Here is a 13,581-nt window from a genome sequence, read left to right as displayed (position 1 = left end):
GATCATATGCTGATACGGACATCAAAGGATCTCTAAAAATGTATTAATTTATGTTTGTATTATTTGTTTATTTGCTTCTCGTCACGGTCAAATAGGCATAGTGTCAATATACAAAGAGTAGCGTGAGAAATTTATTATTTAGTATGAATAATTTAAATTCGGTTCTGATGCAATTTGAACAGCCCGGCGAAGTGTTGCTCTACTCTTCGGAGAATACATACTCTTCTCTGAGTGGCTGGAATCGGCCAATCAGATGCAGGCGTCATGATCATCAGAAGGTGATTGCAATCCGATTCAGGTGAGGGCGTCAATTTTTGACTGCACCTGCAGTTTCCCCCTGAAGTGACACATTACGTTACAACACCATAGACAAATCAAAATAGTTTTCCTTCTGTTTGACAATTTGGAGTCACAGGAATCCTTTCAGCAAGGTAGGTTACGCACTGCTCTCCAGTTGTCTCCAAGGTGATGCGGATCAGACCGCTTAACGGCCTAAACATTTTATGAACGGCCATTGTCGTTTGAGATTGCAATTAACTAAATTTGATCTTTTATTGACGCAGGTTGAAGGCTGTCTTAGGTTTTGAAGAAAACAGTCGAATGAGCAATCTGTAATTCTGAAGGTTCAAGAAATAAACTCTGGCCTTTTAACTGACGATCTCCCAATATCAGTGATGAAAGATGGAATACATTTTCAAGGAAATAAATTGCCTAAATGTCTTTAGTATACTATTCATTTTTTGGTAGCTGAATCAGTGTTGCTTAGGCTATGTGCGTACTGTATAGCGTTTAATTTCCATCGTGTCCTTGTTTAAGTTATTAAGCCTATGTTGTGCATTGCGTTATTTTGAATAACGACCCCATCAAATGGCCATTCGGTTAAATAGAGGGATTAAGCATTTCAACTACGTCTGTGTAAAATCTGAGGGATAGGGCAGAAATTTGAAATACGTCGGTTAGAATGAAACTAACAGCAAGTGACAAATGCGTCTGTTTCCTATAAAGTATGCCAAAGTCTCGTATTTAGATTGGTTTTTAGTAATATGGTGACCGTAGAGGCGTCGAAATACATACCGCTTTAGAGTCAGTTCTCGCCTGCTCGTCATTTACGCGGTCACGCATTTTAGTTCGGATATAATTAGGCTATGTATTCTCTGCCACAGTTAGCCAAGTGCGGTTGCGCACCATCAATCCTGCGCATCGGGACTGGCAAATGTTTGCATTGCAGCGCAGCTCTTGAGTGGCCCATGCAGAGTAAACAGTCCGCGCGAGATGATTCCCCAAAGACTGCAAAGTGGGATTAGAGTGTTTGTCACCCAGCAGCGGTCAATACAATAAAACAATACGGATAGTGTTGAACAGACAATTGTATTCCCTCACATGTTAAAAAGTACCCCCCGGTAGGGGACGTCGACAGCGTACTCCGGAGAATCTCCCTTAATCCAACTTGTTTTCACTGTCTTGCTGAGCGGTATGGACCGGGGCATTAACACTACATTAAGTCTCACAAAGGCAGTTGCCAGTTCCCAGAACGTCAACGACGCCAAACTGCATATTCCCTAGCAAAAGAACCACCATATCGCCATAAGGATGCTAAGCGACCAACAGCAATACATTTAAAGAGTGTCACATTCATTTAAGATATTTTTTTGAAAGCTTTTTGGTGCTAATTTTTATGTTACGTTTATTTTTATTTATTTGTTTGTTTTTGCCTCCTATTTCCGTGATTCAAAGACGTGTTAAAACCGTATAAAATTCCACTTTAGACATACTAAGCATACGTCATAATGTATGTGAACTAGAGCTGGATGACGTGGTTATCCCTGGCGTCATTGATTTTAGAACCATCTAAATATCCTACAAATGAACGACATTGTTGATTATAAATAGCAGATTTAGGATTTTAAACCTCAAACCGGATTCGTTTGATTCTGTAACTCGGTGAAATGTAGGCCTATGTGCACGTTTACCTTTTTCAATATCTTTGGTCTTTTGCCAAAACTACAAGCCGTCCCTATCATGAAATAAGTTAAATCTCATGAAATCCCATTAATTGGTTATTTCGATATCAAACTAACGTCCACGTAATTCACGTATGTATCTTAAATGCGTATTAGAATGCTTATTGATATTTCCCTTATCAACAGCAACTAGTCCTACCAACATGCTAAAGTGTTAATCTCGGTTACGTTTGTTTATTAGCAGTGCAATGTATATTGCTTGTTAGAGCTTGTTGATTGAATGTGAAGTCATCCATCCATATTCTTTTAGCTTAATTTCCCCCCATTTTATTTCTTCACCCCCTCCTCTCTCGTTTCTCACTTACCCCCCCCCCCCCCACTGAAAACTCCCCCACCCCAATCTTTGAGAAGATCACTTGGCGTCTTAAGGCGATACTGGCATATCACAAAACTTATCTCTGGTTACTGTAAGCAAGCTCCTACAATGCGAAAGGGGGTGGGCAGCTATCTCTCTCTCTGTCACCCGTCCTAACACCTTAGGGGGAGGGGGTGTTCAAACAGAAGTTTTTTAGCGAGGAATTTTTCCCCCACCGGGTTAAAGGCCTTTAGAGCATCAATCTAACTTTTTTTTTTTTTTTTTTTTTTTTTAAACTCACCAGCCTCTTTACGCATTTGGACACAATTTAGGCTGTTGGATAAATGCGTTTGTGTACATTTGTCGTGGGCCCATTTACAAATTTACTGTCTTTCCCTCACACACACACACACACACACACACACACACAGACGTCCCTAGTCCCCCTGGGGCGATCAGTCACTCTGACCGCAGATAGCGCTCCACTCCCCTCTCGATTACGCTGTGGGATTTACATGGACCTGTTAATTGTTTGCTCTTCAAATAGAGTCGGCTGGAGCCAGCAGTCTGCCGGTGCTTGAGGACGAACTCCCTTCTTCCTCCTGTCCGGGCCGTGGCTGCCCAATCTACCCCCCAATTCATCAGCATGACAAAACACTGGGGGGGTCAGAGCTTGCTGGCACCACCCGCAATCACGTACCTGCCCAGTCGTAGCTTCGGGGCGCAACACGACCATCACCTTGACTTCGCTTCGGACGCGCAGGAGAGCAATGCGCACCCGGCCTGTCCTCCTCCTCCGTCCATCGTAGCGCGGAGCACCCCGGCCCCGCGCTGGAACGGCAATCCCAGCCCCTGGCCGGCGCAGGACCCTTCCTGGCAAGAGAGGCCCACCACAGCTGTACCAGTCGCCTGTGGCACCGCGTACATGGACTCAGAGATGCCGCGGGACCACAGTCGTAAACCCGCCCAGTTCTGCCCGGCAGCGCCGCGAGGCCAGGACCAGCCGATCAAGCAGCAACGCAGCGAACACCCGGATCCTTGGGACCAAGAGGCAAACTCCAAAGGCAGCAGGAAAAAGAACTATCAGCGGTACCCCAAGCCCCCGTACTCATACCTAGCGATGATTGCTATGGTCATCCAGAATTCACCCGAGAAGAAGCTAACCCTCTCTCAGGTAAGGCTGGGTTGGGAGGGCACAGGTGCTGTTGACAGTTAAGTTTCTGTTCTGGAGAATTTATATTGGTGGGTTGGATACAGCCTATGTTCTGCGTTCTAAAGGAAAAAATGCTTCGCGGTTTTCTTTAAAAAGGGTTTAGTTTACACCGAGCTCGCAAATGTTCCAGCAAAAATAATCAGTTTATTGCGCTTATGAATGACCAGAAAAATGTTTTAAGTACTCTTGGTAGTCGATAAAGTTGGAGGTAAGGTCTGGTGAGTATGTTGCTGCTCCCCACGTTTATTCTTGACGGTATTATTTAAAGATGCAAATCGAGCTGATTATTCGGGTGTCATTGGATAAATTGTAATTTTATTATTATTGCTTCGTGAGTGGTTGTGATGTTCCCGCGGGGGCTGGCCTGCCTGCACCTACACAAACACACCGGCCGCGAGCCATTGAAGGGCTCGGCGTAACCTCCGCGTGACACTTCAGCAACTGGTCCGCGTCATAAGGGGTTATTAGCCTACTGAAAAGACATGCGTTGTTGTAACGAGAGACGAAACTTGGTCTATGCGTTCCATAAGGTTGGCAAAAATGGCAGGACTAGGTGGGAAAAGCTGTGAGGCCATGAGTTGTACGCATGTCTAGGCTACCCAGATTTCACATTCCAAGGTTGCTTTTAAAGGATCGTTGTATAGGCCCTGTCCCCTAAAATGTCAACCTAAACGGGTAAAAGAAAAGACACCAAAAACACTTATTTGTCAGTAAGGTAAGGCGCAAGTCCCAAAGTTTTCCACAGTGATCTTCAGAGAACTGAACGTTTTAATTGTCTTTCAGATTTGTGTTCTCTCTGTAGTATTTTAATGCAATTTGTTTTAAAATCCTTTATGGCTACAAGTATTAGACATAAACTACACATGCTGTGATACAGTGCATCAATAAAAAATATTAGTATTGATCCATTGTTTAAGAATCTATGCTAATATGTATACTACATGGCCAAAAGTATGTGGACACCTGGCATCTCATCCAAAATTATGGCCATTAGTTTAGATTTGGTCCACCTTTTGCTGCTATAACAACCTCCACTCTTCTGGGAAGGCTTTATTACATTACATTATAGGTATTTAGCTGACGCTCTTATCCAGAGCGACTTACAACAGAGTAACCAAACTCAGGATCAAGTCCGCTTAAGTCCATTGAACAACATGTAGGTAAAAAGCCTTTACTATGATGCATACAATAAGGAGAAACAAGATAGTCTGAACAAAATTTTTTTTTTTTTTTTTTTTTTTTTTTTATATAGTTATGGGAGGGGGTTTAGGGAAGAGGAGAGAGGTACACAGAGAAGAGGTGCGTCTTGAGTTTCCGTTTGAAGGTGCTCAGACACTCTGCTGTTCTGACCTCCACTGGAAGATCGTTCCACCATCGTGGGGCCAGAACTGCAAAGAGTCGAGACCTTGTTGCTGCTCGTGTAGGGGGAGGAATCAGCCGCCCTGTAGTAGCCGATCGGAGCGATCTGGCCGGCTTGTAGGGTCTGATCATCTTCTGCAGATAACCAGGAGCTGACCCCTTGACTGCTTGGAAAGCAAGCACCAGTGTCTTAAACCGGATGCGAGCTTGCACTGGTAGCCAGTGGAGGGAGATGAGGAGGGGAGTGACGTGGGAGTCACGAGGGAGGTTGTAAACCAGACGTGCTGCTGCATTCTGGATGAGCTGAAGGGGTCTGGTGGCTGATGCTGGGAGGCCAGCCAGGAGGGAGTTGCAGTAGTCCAGACGTGACAGTATCATGGCCTGGACCAGGAGCTGTGTGGAATAATTGGTGAGGAGTGGTCTTATTCTGCGGATATTGTACAGGATGAACCTGCACGACCGGGTGGTTGCCGCGATATTCTCAGAGAGTGACAGCCTGTTGTCGAGCACAACTCCAAGATTTCGGGCACTCTGTGAAGGGTGTAGGGGAGTGTCTCCTAAAGAAATGGGGAGATGAGAAGTGGGAGAGGTAAGAGAAGGAATATGGAGAAGTTCCGTTTTGTTTGTGTTGAGCTTGAGCTGGTGTTTGGTCATCCAGCTCTGGATGTCACTCAGGCAGGCGGATATGCGATCGGAGACCTGAGTGTCTGTGGGAGAGAAAGAGTAGAAAAGTTGAATATCATCTGCATAGAGATGATATGACATGCCATGGGCGGCAATAACAGGGCCAAGGGACCTAGTATACAGAGAAAAGAGGAGGGGACCAAGGACAGAGCCCTGAGGGACCCCAGTTGTGAGGGGACGAGGAGCTGATACTGCACCGGCCCAGGCAACCTGGAAGGAGCGGCCGGAGAGATAGGACGCAATCCAGTTGAGGGCTGGTCCGCAAATTCCCAATTTTGTCAGGGAAGACAGAAGTGTAGGATGGTCAACGGTGTCGAAGGCAGCTGAGAGGTCAAGAAGAATTAGGACAGATGAACGGGATGCTGCGTGTGCTGCGTGGAGAGACTCAGTGACGGAGAGCAGGGCAGTCTCCGTCGAGTGACCGGGTCTGAAACCAGACTGCTGAGGGTCTTGGAGGTTATGTTTAGAAAGAAAAGAGGAAAGTTGGTTAGACGCAGCACGTTCGAGAGTTTTAGATAGGAATTATATTATATTAGATGTTGGAGCATTGCTGCAGGGATTTGCTTCCATTCAGCCGGAAGAGCATTAGTGAGGACGGGCACTGATTGGCCGACAAGGAATGGCTTGCAGCTGGCTTTCCAATCGATTCCAAAGGTGTTGATGGGGTTGAGGTCAGGGCTCTGTGCAGGCTAGACAAGTTCTTCCACACCGTTTCTGGCAACCATTTCCATATGGACCTCACTGTGTGCCCGGGGGCATTGTCATGCTGAAACAGGAAAGGGCCTTCCCCAAACTGTCGGGGAGGCACAGAATCGTCTAGAACGTAAATTGTACGCTGTAGCATTAAGATTTACTTTCACTGGAACTGAGGGGCCTAAAACCAAACCATTACAAAATATCCCTGGACCAAGGCGTGTCCAGATACTTTGGCTCATATAGCGTATCTTTGAAACATCAAATAAATGCTTATTAAAATATGCATTTGAAATGTGAGAATTGCACTGGTCTGGATGTGGCAGCAGCCGGTGAGGTTGGCATATTCAGTATCCCCATAAAGAGCACGAAGGTGTAATTAGCTGTGTGACAAACAGCACGAAGCTTCACTCTGATGTGTCAGCATTTTATTTCCTCCTGTAGTTTCAGGGAGTTCAGTTCAGCTTTGACGAAAGACACGTTTTCTGTGAGGGAGGGAGGTGGGGGGTGGGGGGGTGGGGGGGTGTTTATACATGTCAGGCATTGACAGAGAAGGGCTGTCCTCTTGAGGAAAGCTGCTTTGCGTCCTTTGACCACAAAGACAAGCCTGTGTCTGCTGCCTCTCCTCATAAGGCATAGCCCAACAATCTAACATGCGACTACTGATACACGCACACGCATGCACACGCATGCACGCACACAGACAGGCATACAGGCACACGGGGGGCTCAGTCTCATTAAGCTGAATTAAACATTTTTAAAAAAGGATGCAGGCGTTACACCTTTTCCCAATTTTATTTTAAACGTTATCATGCGTTTCTCCAGAAGTATATTATGCGCAAGTCTCTTGTTTTGCCTTTTTTTTAAATTTTATTTATTTATTTATTTTTTTTAAACACCTCAATTTTTAGCTTTTTTTTGTGAGCAATTACAGATATAGTGAATGCTATACTGTGCTTTTTGCTGAGAGTTCAGTTTGTGACTAAGACAGTCTGGTCATGTTTAACCAAACTGAGGCAGATGCCTGAATGGCCCGGCATGCAAATTTTAATCGGCTGTCACGCCTCCTACAGGTGAAACAAGTCACTGCACCCTGATGTGTGTGGAGCGATCTGGCTCCTGCCTATCTGTGCCGTGAGATAAGGGCGCTGGTGTTCTGCAGTGTCTCAGAATCTGATATCTGCCAGGGCAGAAACACGGTGCAAGTGCGTTTCATCTGTTGTTGTTTTTTTAAGGCCTTTGATAGATAAGCCGTTTTATGGTTCGTTCAGTAGTTCCGAGCCCTATTGGAGCAGAACAAGGTGACTGTCTTCGTTTCTACACCACCGGAAGAGCTGTGTCAATAAGCAACGCTTTCCCCCCCCCCCACTTCTAGATTACGGTGAAGAGTGTTAGAAAGCAGAAATATCTGTTTAGCCCACTGCCCCAGTAACCTCAGTGAAGTGTGCAGTACTGACATGATGTGCCTGTTTACTGAATGGAAGCATTGGTGCGCTTTAGAAATGTAGCTGACCCTCCCTCTTCTTCTCTCTCTCTCTCCCCCCCCCCCCCCCCCCCCAAACTAGATCCTGAAGGAGATCAGCACCCTCTTTCCGTTTTTCAAGGGGAACTACAAGGGCTGGAGGGACTCTGTTCGGCACAACCTCTCCTCGTACGACTGCTTCGTCAAGGTGAGCTTGCGCTAGCTGCCCTCCCCGTCCTCAGCCCAGGTGAAACCGGCACCTTTTGTTCTGAAACGAGGCTTCCGTCCAAGTGTGTGAACGAGCTATTTAAAAAAAAAAAAAACCCTTGATCCCTTTCATTCACCCATTCACACACACACCAATGGTGAAAGGCTGCCATGCAAGGTACCAGTCAGCTCGTTGGGTGCAGTTAGGGGTTGGGTGTCTTGCTCAGGGACACTTCGACATGGCCACGGCGGGGGGATCGACCCAGCAACCCTCCGACTGCCAGGTTCCCCCATTTTTGTTCTACTGGGTGGGGGGGGGATCTCCTTAAATAAGCAGTGTGGTGCAGGTGGTCACCCTCTCTGTCTGTGCCCCCCCCACCCCCACCCCCCAGGTGCTGAAGGACCCTGGGAAGCCGCAGGGGAAAGGGAACTTCTGGGTGGTGGAGCTGAGCCGCGTGCCCCTGGAGCTGCTGAAGAGGCAGAACACGGCCGTGTCGCGGCAGGACGAGACCGTCTTCGCCCAGGACCTGGCCCCCTACATCCTGCAGGGCCACGCCCACAAGCCCCCGGAGGCGGGGGGCGACGCCATCCCCGCCCTCCCCCGGCCCCCCGCGCCGGCCCCGCCCCCCGCGTGCGGCCCACCCCCGCCGGAGGACCCGTACCGGCCCAAGCTGGACTCCTCCTTCGCCATCGACTCGCTCCTGCACAGCCTGCGCCCCGCCAGCGCCGCGGGGGAGGGGGAGCGGTCCCGGGACCCCTGGGGAGAGCACCACCCCTGCCCCCAAACCCGCCCCCACCCGCGGGCGGAGCTCTCGCCCCCGGCCCCCGCACACCCGCGGTGCTCTTCCTCGTTCGCCCGCAGAGCCTCCGCCAGCTCGGCCAGCCCCGCGTCTTCCTCCTCCTCCTCCTCCTCCTCGTCCTCGGACGAAGACTGGAGGGGCGGGAAACGCGGGCCCCCGGGGGGACCCGGTACGGGCGGGTTCGAGGACTGCCGCCCGCCCCCCCACAAGGCCTCGAGGAGGAGCGCCGCCCCCCCCTGGGAGCTGCCCACCTCCTACGCCAAATACGCCCCGCCCAACGTGGTGGCCCCCCCGAGCATGCGCTTCGGCGGGGGGCCGTCCTTCCTGCCCCTGGGGGGGCTGCCCTTCTACAGCTACCGGGGCCCCCCGGCCGGCGGCGGCGGCCATTTTATGAGCCACGCCTACTGGCCCCTCCTCCCCGGGGGGCGTGTCCCTCTGCAGGCCCCGCCCCTGCTGATGGACCTGGACAGCCTGCTGCAGTCCGTGCCGCCCAACAAGAGTGTGTTTGACGTTCTGGGACCCAGCCAGTCCCCGCACCCCCCGCAGGGGCAGTATGGCCTGCAGAGTGCCCCGCCTCTCACCCGATACCCCCAATATTAATTCTCTATCGCCCCCACCTTCCCACCCCCCCTTCCACTTACACGCTCCCATTTGTCGTAACTCAGGCTTAGAAGTCCAGAAGCAGGATGTAATGGCTGAGCCTATGGATCTGTGTTGTGCGGGCTCTATGCGGACCACATTCCGCAAGACGTTTGACCACCCATTCAGCCACATGCAGACGAACGTGCTGCATGTACACGGTGGTCAACAAGACCGCTTACTGCAACCCACACTTGCTGTGCCTACGGGTCTGGCTCCATGAATTCTCATTGTCAAAGACCTCTTCTGTCATGGACATCGCCACGGTACCTCAGCCTCAGGGTAACCGCACGCTCCAGGCCAGGCAACCCACGGCAAGACGCCCTGTCATTCAAAACATGCAATCGGGTGCACCTTGGGAGGACCGTACTCCAGATGTAAATGTGCCTTAACGTCTATGGTACCACAGAGGTGAAATGCGATCGGTTGTTCGACTGACCCCAGGACAGTCTGCAGTTTTCTGTCGTTTGCACTATTGTCTTAACTTTTTAATCTTTTTGTTTTGGTCTTATTCATCTTATATTTTTACAGAATCTTTATAAATGTTTCCTCCTCAGACCGAGATTTTATGTATACATTTTTTCATCTCAGGGGAATGTCTTTTTTCAGTTAGTTGTCCGGTTCAGTTCGTCTTTTTAAAAAGTTTTTCTTTGTTTTTAGAACATCCAAAGTCAGACAATGAAAGGCAGTGTTTTTTTTAAGGCAGTGTTGGGGGAGGGGAGGGGGGTTGTTCAAATGATTCACTTTTTTTGTTGCTCAGATTATAGTAGGTTTGATATACAAGGTTTCGCATTGCTTACATAGAATGTTATGATTGTGGTCTTAATATAAAGAGAGCTATTTATAGACAAGAGACTGCGTTTTTGAGAACTGGAGCATGGGAGCTTCTCCTGATACGCAGCGCGGGGTCTGATAGTTTGTGAGATAAGGCGGGAGAATGATGAGGCTTGTGTTTGCTTCACTGCACCGTTGGAGGCTGGAAGGCGGTCCTTTTATGTTTGTTTAGTGTGTGTGTGTGTGTGTGTGTGAGTGAGTGTATGTATGTAGTGTGTGTTGGGTCTCCAATCAGCTATTTTTAAAGAGCCTGCTTCTGTCACTCCACGTTTTTGTCCAAGGAGGTATTCATGTATGTGCAGTGAATGCTGAAGTCGCCCCCTGCCCTGTACCCCTGTGTGAACAGTCCTGTGTTTTCACGTTTCAAATTAATTTCCTTACAGTTTGACGTCTGCACAGCTGGTATGACCCAGAAAATAAATACTGTTCATTTTTAAAAATATTTTTTTATATTAAGTATGACCACTCGGGCCCAAACAGCAGTTTAGAAGAAGCTCTGGTTTTTTTTTGTATGTGATGGGCCGTATTGTTTAAAAAACAAAAAAACAAAAACAAGCTGGGGGTGTGGCCATGAAGATTAAAGGGGGAGATGGGTTGTGAGCTGTAAGCTGCTTTTGAGCATCCGTCTCCAGTACCTACAGGTCTTGGCATCAAATGGAGGTGTACGTTGTGTTTCTGGCCCTGGGAAGAGTATGTCTAATGGCCCTCCCCCACCCCCCCACCTCCCAGTGGAACATCCCCAATCTACTGTATCAGCCAATGCAGGAGATTGGACCACTGTAAGGAAAGGGGGGGGGGGGGGGTTGGTGTGGATCCGGGTCTAGGACACCTCATTTTGTCTTACCAGAAGAGTGTGATTTTACATTTGTGCAGTTGAGGTTGTGGATGCTGTTGTTAATACAGTGACTGTCCTCCAGAGCTGTCCCTATTGCTGCGTTTGTAGTTGGTTCACAACACCTCATACTTTTATTGCTTCCACCCCCCCCTGCCCCCCCCCATAAATACCAATCATTCGCACATGCGCACACACACACACATACTCCCTTCTGGGATACACCCCCCCTCCCTCCCCTCCGTCCCCTGCTGGGCTAGCTTATCTCAGTCCCAACAGCTCTGTGGCCCTGTGGAATTTCACGGGGGAGGACATTCTTTCCACTAAAATGGAACATCATGCCCCCCTCCCCTCTCCTTTCCCATTCTCAGTAATATATGTGGAAATGAAAACATTTGATATCAAACACTATCGTGACCACACACATTAGCCATTTAATATTTCTTGTCATTTTCTTTACCAACCACATGGGGGCAGTGTTGCATTGTGCTACGTTCCAATTCATACGAGGCTTGTGAAGTAACCGCAAATTCCTTCTCTGAAACGGCCCATTGCAGTACGGTAAAGACAGGGCTCCAGCTAGTTTAAGGCGGAAATTAGGCATTTTCTGTGTAGAAAAGCCAGTTCACATACAGGGTTGTGTTAAAAAAAAGCTGTGCTGTTTAAATGTGAATCAAATCAAATGACAACTTTTTTTCTGTTTTTTTGTTTTTGTTTTTTAAGAGAGGAACAATCCCTATTTTTGATAAATAAAGACAAAAACATAATTTCTGTCTCTCTGGGGGGGAATTACTTGAAAGGGTCCGTTTTGTTTGATCTGGAATTTGAAAAACGTCCTCTTCCCAGCCCCGCTGTTGTAATTGGAAACGTGGCGAAGCTCTCTGCATGGACTCTCACCGCGGCTCATTGTCCTTGCCTAAAGCCACAGAGGATTATGGGGCATATTTAACGGGGTTTTAACCCTCCTGTCATCCTAGCTGCCGTCCCTGCTATAGTAGGCCAAGCTGTGTTGGAACAACTCTACATTCCTTCTAGAGTGGAATCTCCATGTATGCATTTACGTCGGGATGAACGGTGGTAGAACACAGCCTCGGTAAAACTGTCAACAAGCCGTTATGGATATCTTAATGCGGATTGGCCTGTTTGGAGTAAATCGTGCCATTATGTCGATTTGGTCTTCGATGTTCATAAACTAAATAAAGCCTGCTTCCCCTCCCCACCCCCACCCCCTCCCAAAATGGCTTGCTCTTCTAAAATGCTATTTTAACAGCTGTAATTTAAAAATGAAAATAAAACTTGAGACTACAAAATAACACCATCCATTTTCTAATGATGGACAGGGGGCTGGAGCCTTTCCCAGCAGACATTGGGTTGAAAGCAGGAATGCACCCTGGACTGGCCACCAGTCAATCGCACCTTAAGGACAATTAGACTCCCCAAGTAACCTAACCTGTATGTCTTTGGACCGTAAGAACCTCCTTGCTACTTGGCGACAGAGCTGCTCACTGCACCTCTTCCCTTCACATGGGTCGGCCTTTTCTTTGCCAGGCAAAAATAATCAAGCTCCAAGCGGACCAATCAGTGCTCTCGCTTCGGTCTCGCACAGGAAGTGGAAGCACATTAGCACAGTGCACCGTTTGCTTCCTGTGTAAACTGCACGAGCCTTTTGTCTTTTTGCCCTTGGAAGCTCGGAAGGCTCTCGTGTTTAATTTCACACTTTTTCTGTTTTTTCTTCTCCAAGTGAACAGTCACAGCTGAGATGCTCTACGGTCTACACCATGCATGTACAGTCAAGACGGCAGAAGCGAAAGGGTTATCTGAAAACGAATTTATTTTTTGTACTACAATGACGTGGTTTATGATTATTTTTCTTAACAAATCTAGAGAAGTAAATCAAAAAAAAAGAGGGACTTTAAAAACTCCAAAAAGGACAATGATGTTCCGTGTGCCAAACTCTCTCTCTCTCTCTCTCTCTCTCTCTCGTTCTCCTGCCACCGTAGGCAGTTTTGGTTTCCCGGTAGCACACTGTTACTCAGCCCAAACGGGCCCCTTCGTCTGTCCTAACCCCCAAACTGACCCCGCCGCCCCCCCACCCCCGCGCCCCTACACGCTCTCCTGCACCTTGCGGTACTCGAACACGCTGCCCCGCTCCGGGAAGGCCTCGCTGGGACGCTTGCGCTTCACCGGGGGGGCGCTCCCGTTCCCTTCCTCTTGGTCCGCATCCATCGTCTCGTAGCCCCCCCCGCCGGGGGTGTACAGACAGAACATGTCCTGAGGACGGACAGACAGACAGACAGAGAGACAGACAGACAGACAGAGAGAGAGAGAGAGAGACAGACAGACAGAGAGACCGAGAGAGAGAGACAGACAGACAGACAGACAGAGAGACGGACAGAGAGACAGACAGAGAGACAGACAGACAGGTCAGTAAGCTGAACTCCGCCCACCATAATAATCTTTGTGATGGTGTCTGTAAAATGCACTGTACAAATAAAATTGAATTAAATCACAACACCACCACACCCGGACCTCAGTAAGTCTG

The 13,581-nt window shown here is 48.5% G+C and overlaps 2 protein-coding genes across 2 annotated transcripts in view; one reads left to right on the top strand and one right to left on the bottom strand.

The window, feature by feature from the left end:
* The first annotated feature begins 285 nt into the window (after positions 1 to 285).
* Positions 286 to 9,407, top strand: foxh1 (forkhead box H1). Its single transcript, XM_064333913.1, has 4 exons — positions 286 to 431; positions 2,864 to 3,490; positions 7,831 to 7,935; positions 8,327 to 9,407. The coding sequence occupies exons 2-4, from the start codon at positions 2,963 to 2,965 to the stop codon at positions 9,332 to 9,334; spliced, it is 1,641 nt and encodes a 546-aa protein (XP_064189983.1). The 5' UTR covers positions 286 to 431; positions 2,864 to 2,962; the 3' UTR covers positions 9,335 to 9,407.
* Positions 9,408 to 12,852: 3,445 nt separating this feature from the next.
* Positions 12,853 to 13,581, bottom strand: part of oplah (5-oxoprolinase, ATP-hydrolysing) — a 25,804-nt gene continuing 25,075 nt past the window's right edge. Inside the window, exon 28 of the mRNA XM_064334150.1 lies at positions 12,853 to 13,310. Within this exon, the coding sequence (XP_064190220.1) occupies positions 13,143 to 13,310 (168 nt within the window). The 3' untranslated portion in view covers positions 12,853 to 13,142. The remainder of the gene's footprint in view (positions 13,311 to 13,581) is intronic.

This window comes from Anguilla rostrata, chromosome 4 (assembly GCF_018555375.3).
Source record: "Anguilla rostrata isolate EN2019 chromosome 4, ASM1855537v3, whole genome shotgun sequence".
Taxonomy (NCBI): domain Eukaryota; kingdom Metazoa; phylum Chordata; class Actinopteri; order Anguilliformes; family Anguillidae; genus Anguilla; species Anguilla rostrata.
This window is presented reverse-complemented; position numbering and strand designations above follow the sequence as displayed.

What these genes read in the sequence shown, in the direction of transcription:
- foxh1 (XM_064333913.1), top strand. Translation starts at nt 2,963, where the DNA reads ATGACAAAACACTGGGGGGGTCAGAGCTTGCTGGCACCACCCGCAATC. An exon ending in AGAAGCTAACCCTCTCTCAG is followed by an intron (nt 3,491 to 7,830) that starts GTAAGGCTGGGT and finishes CCCCCAAACTAG; the next exon opens with ATCCTGAAGGAGATCAGCAC. An exon ending in CGTACGACTGCTTCGTCAAG is followed by an intron (nt 7,936 to 8,326) that starts GTGAGCTTGCGC and finishes CCCACCCCCCAG; the next exon opens with GTGCTGAAGGACCCTGGGAA.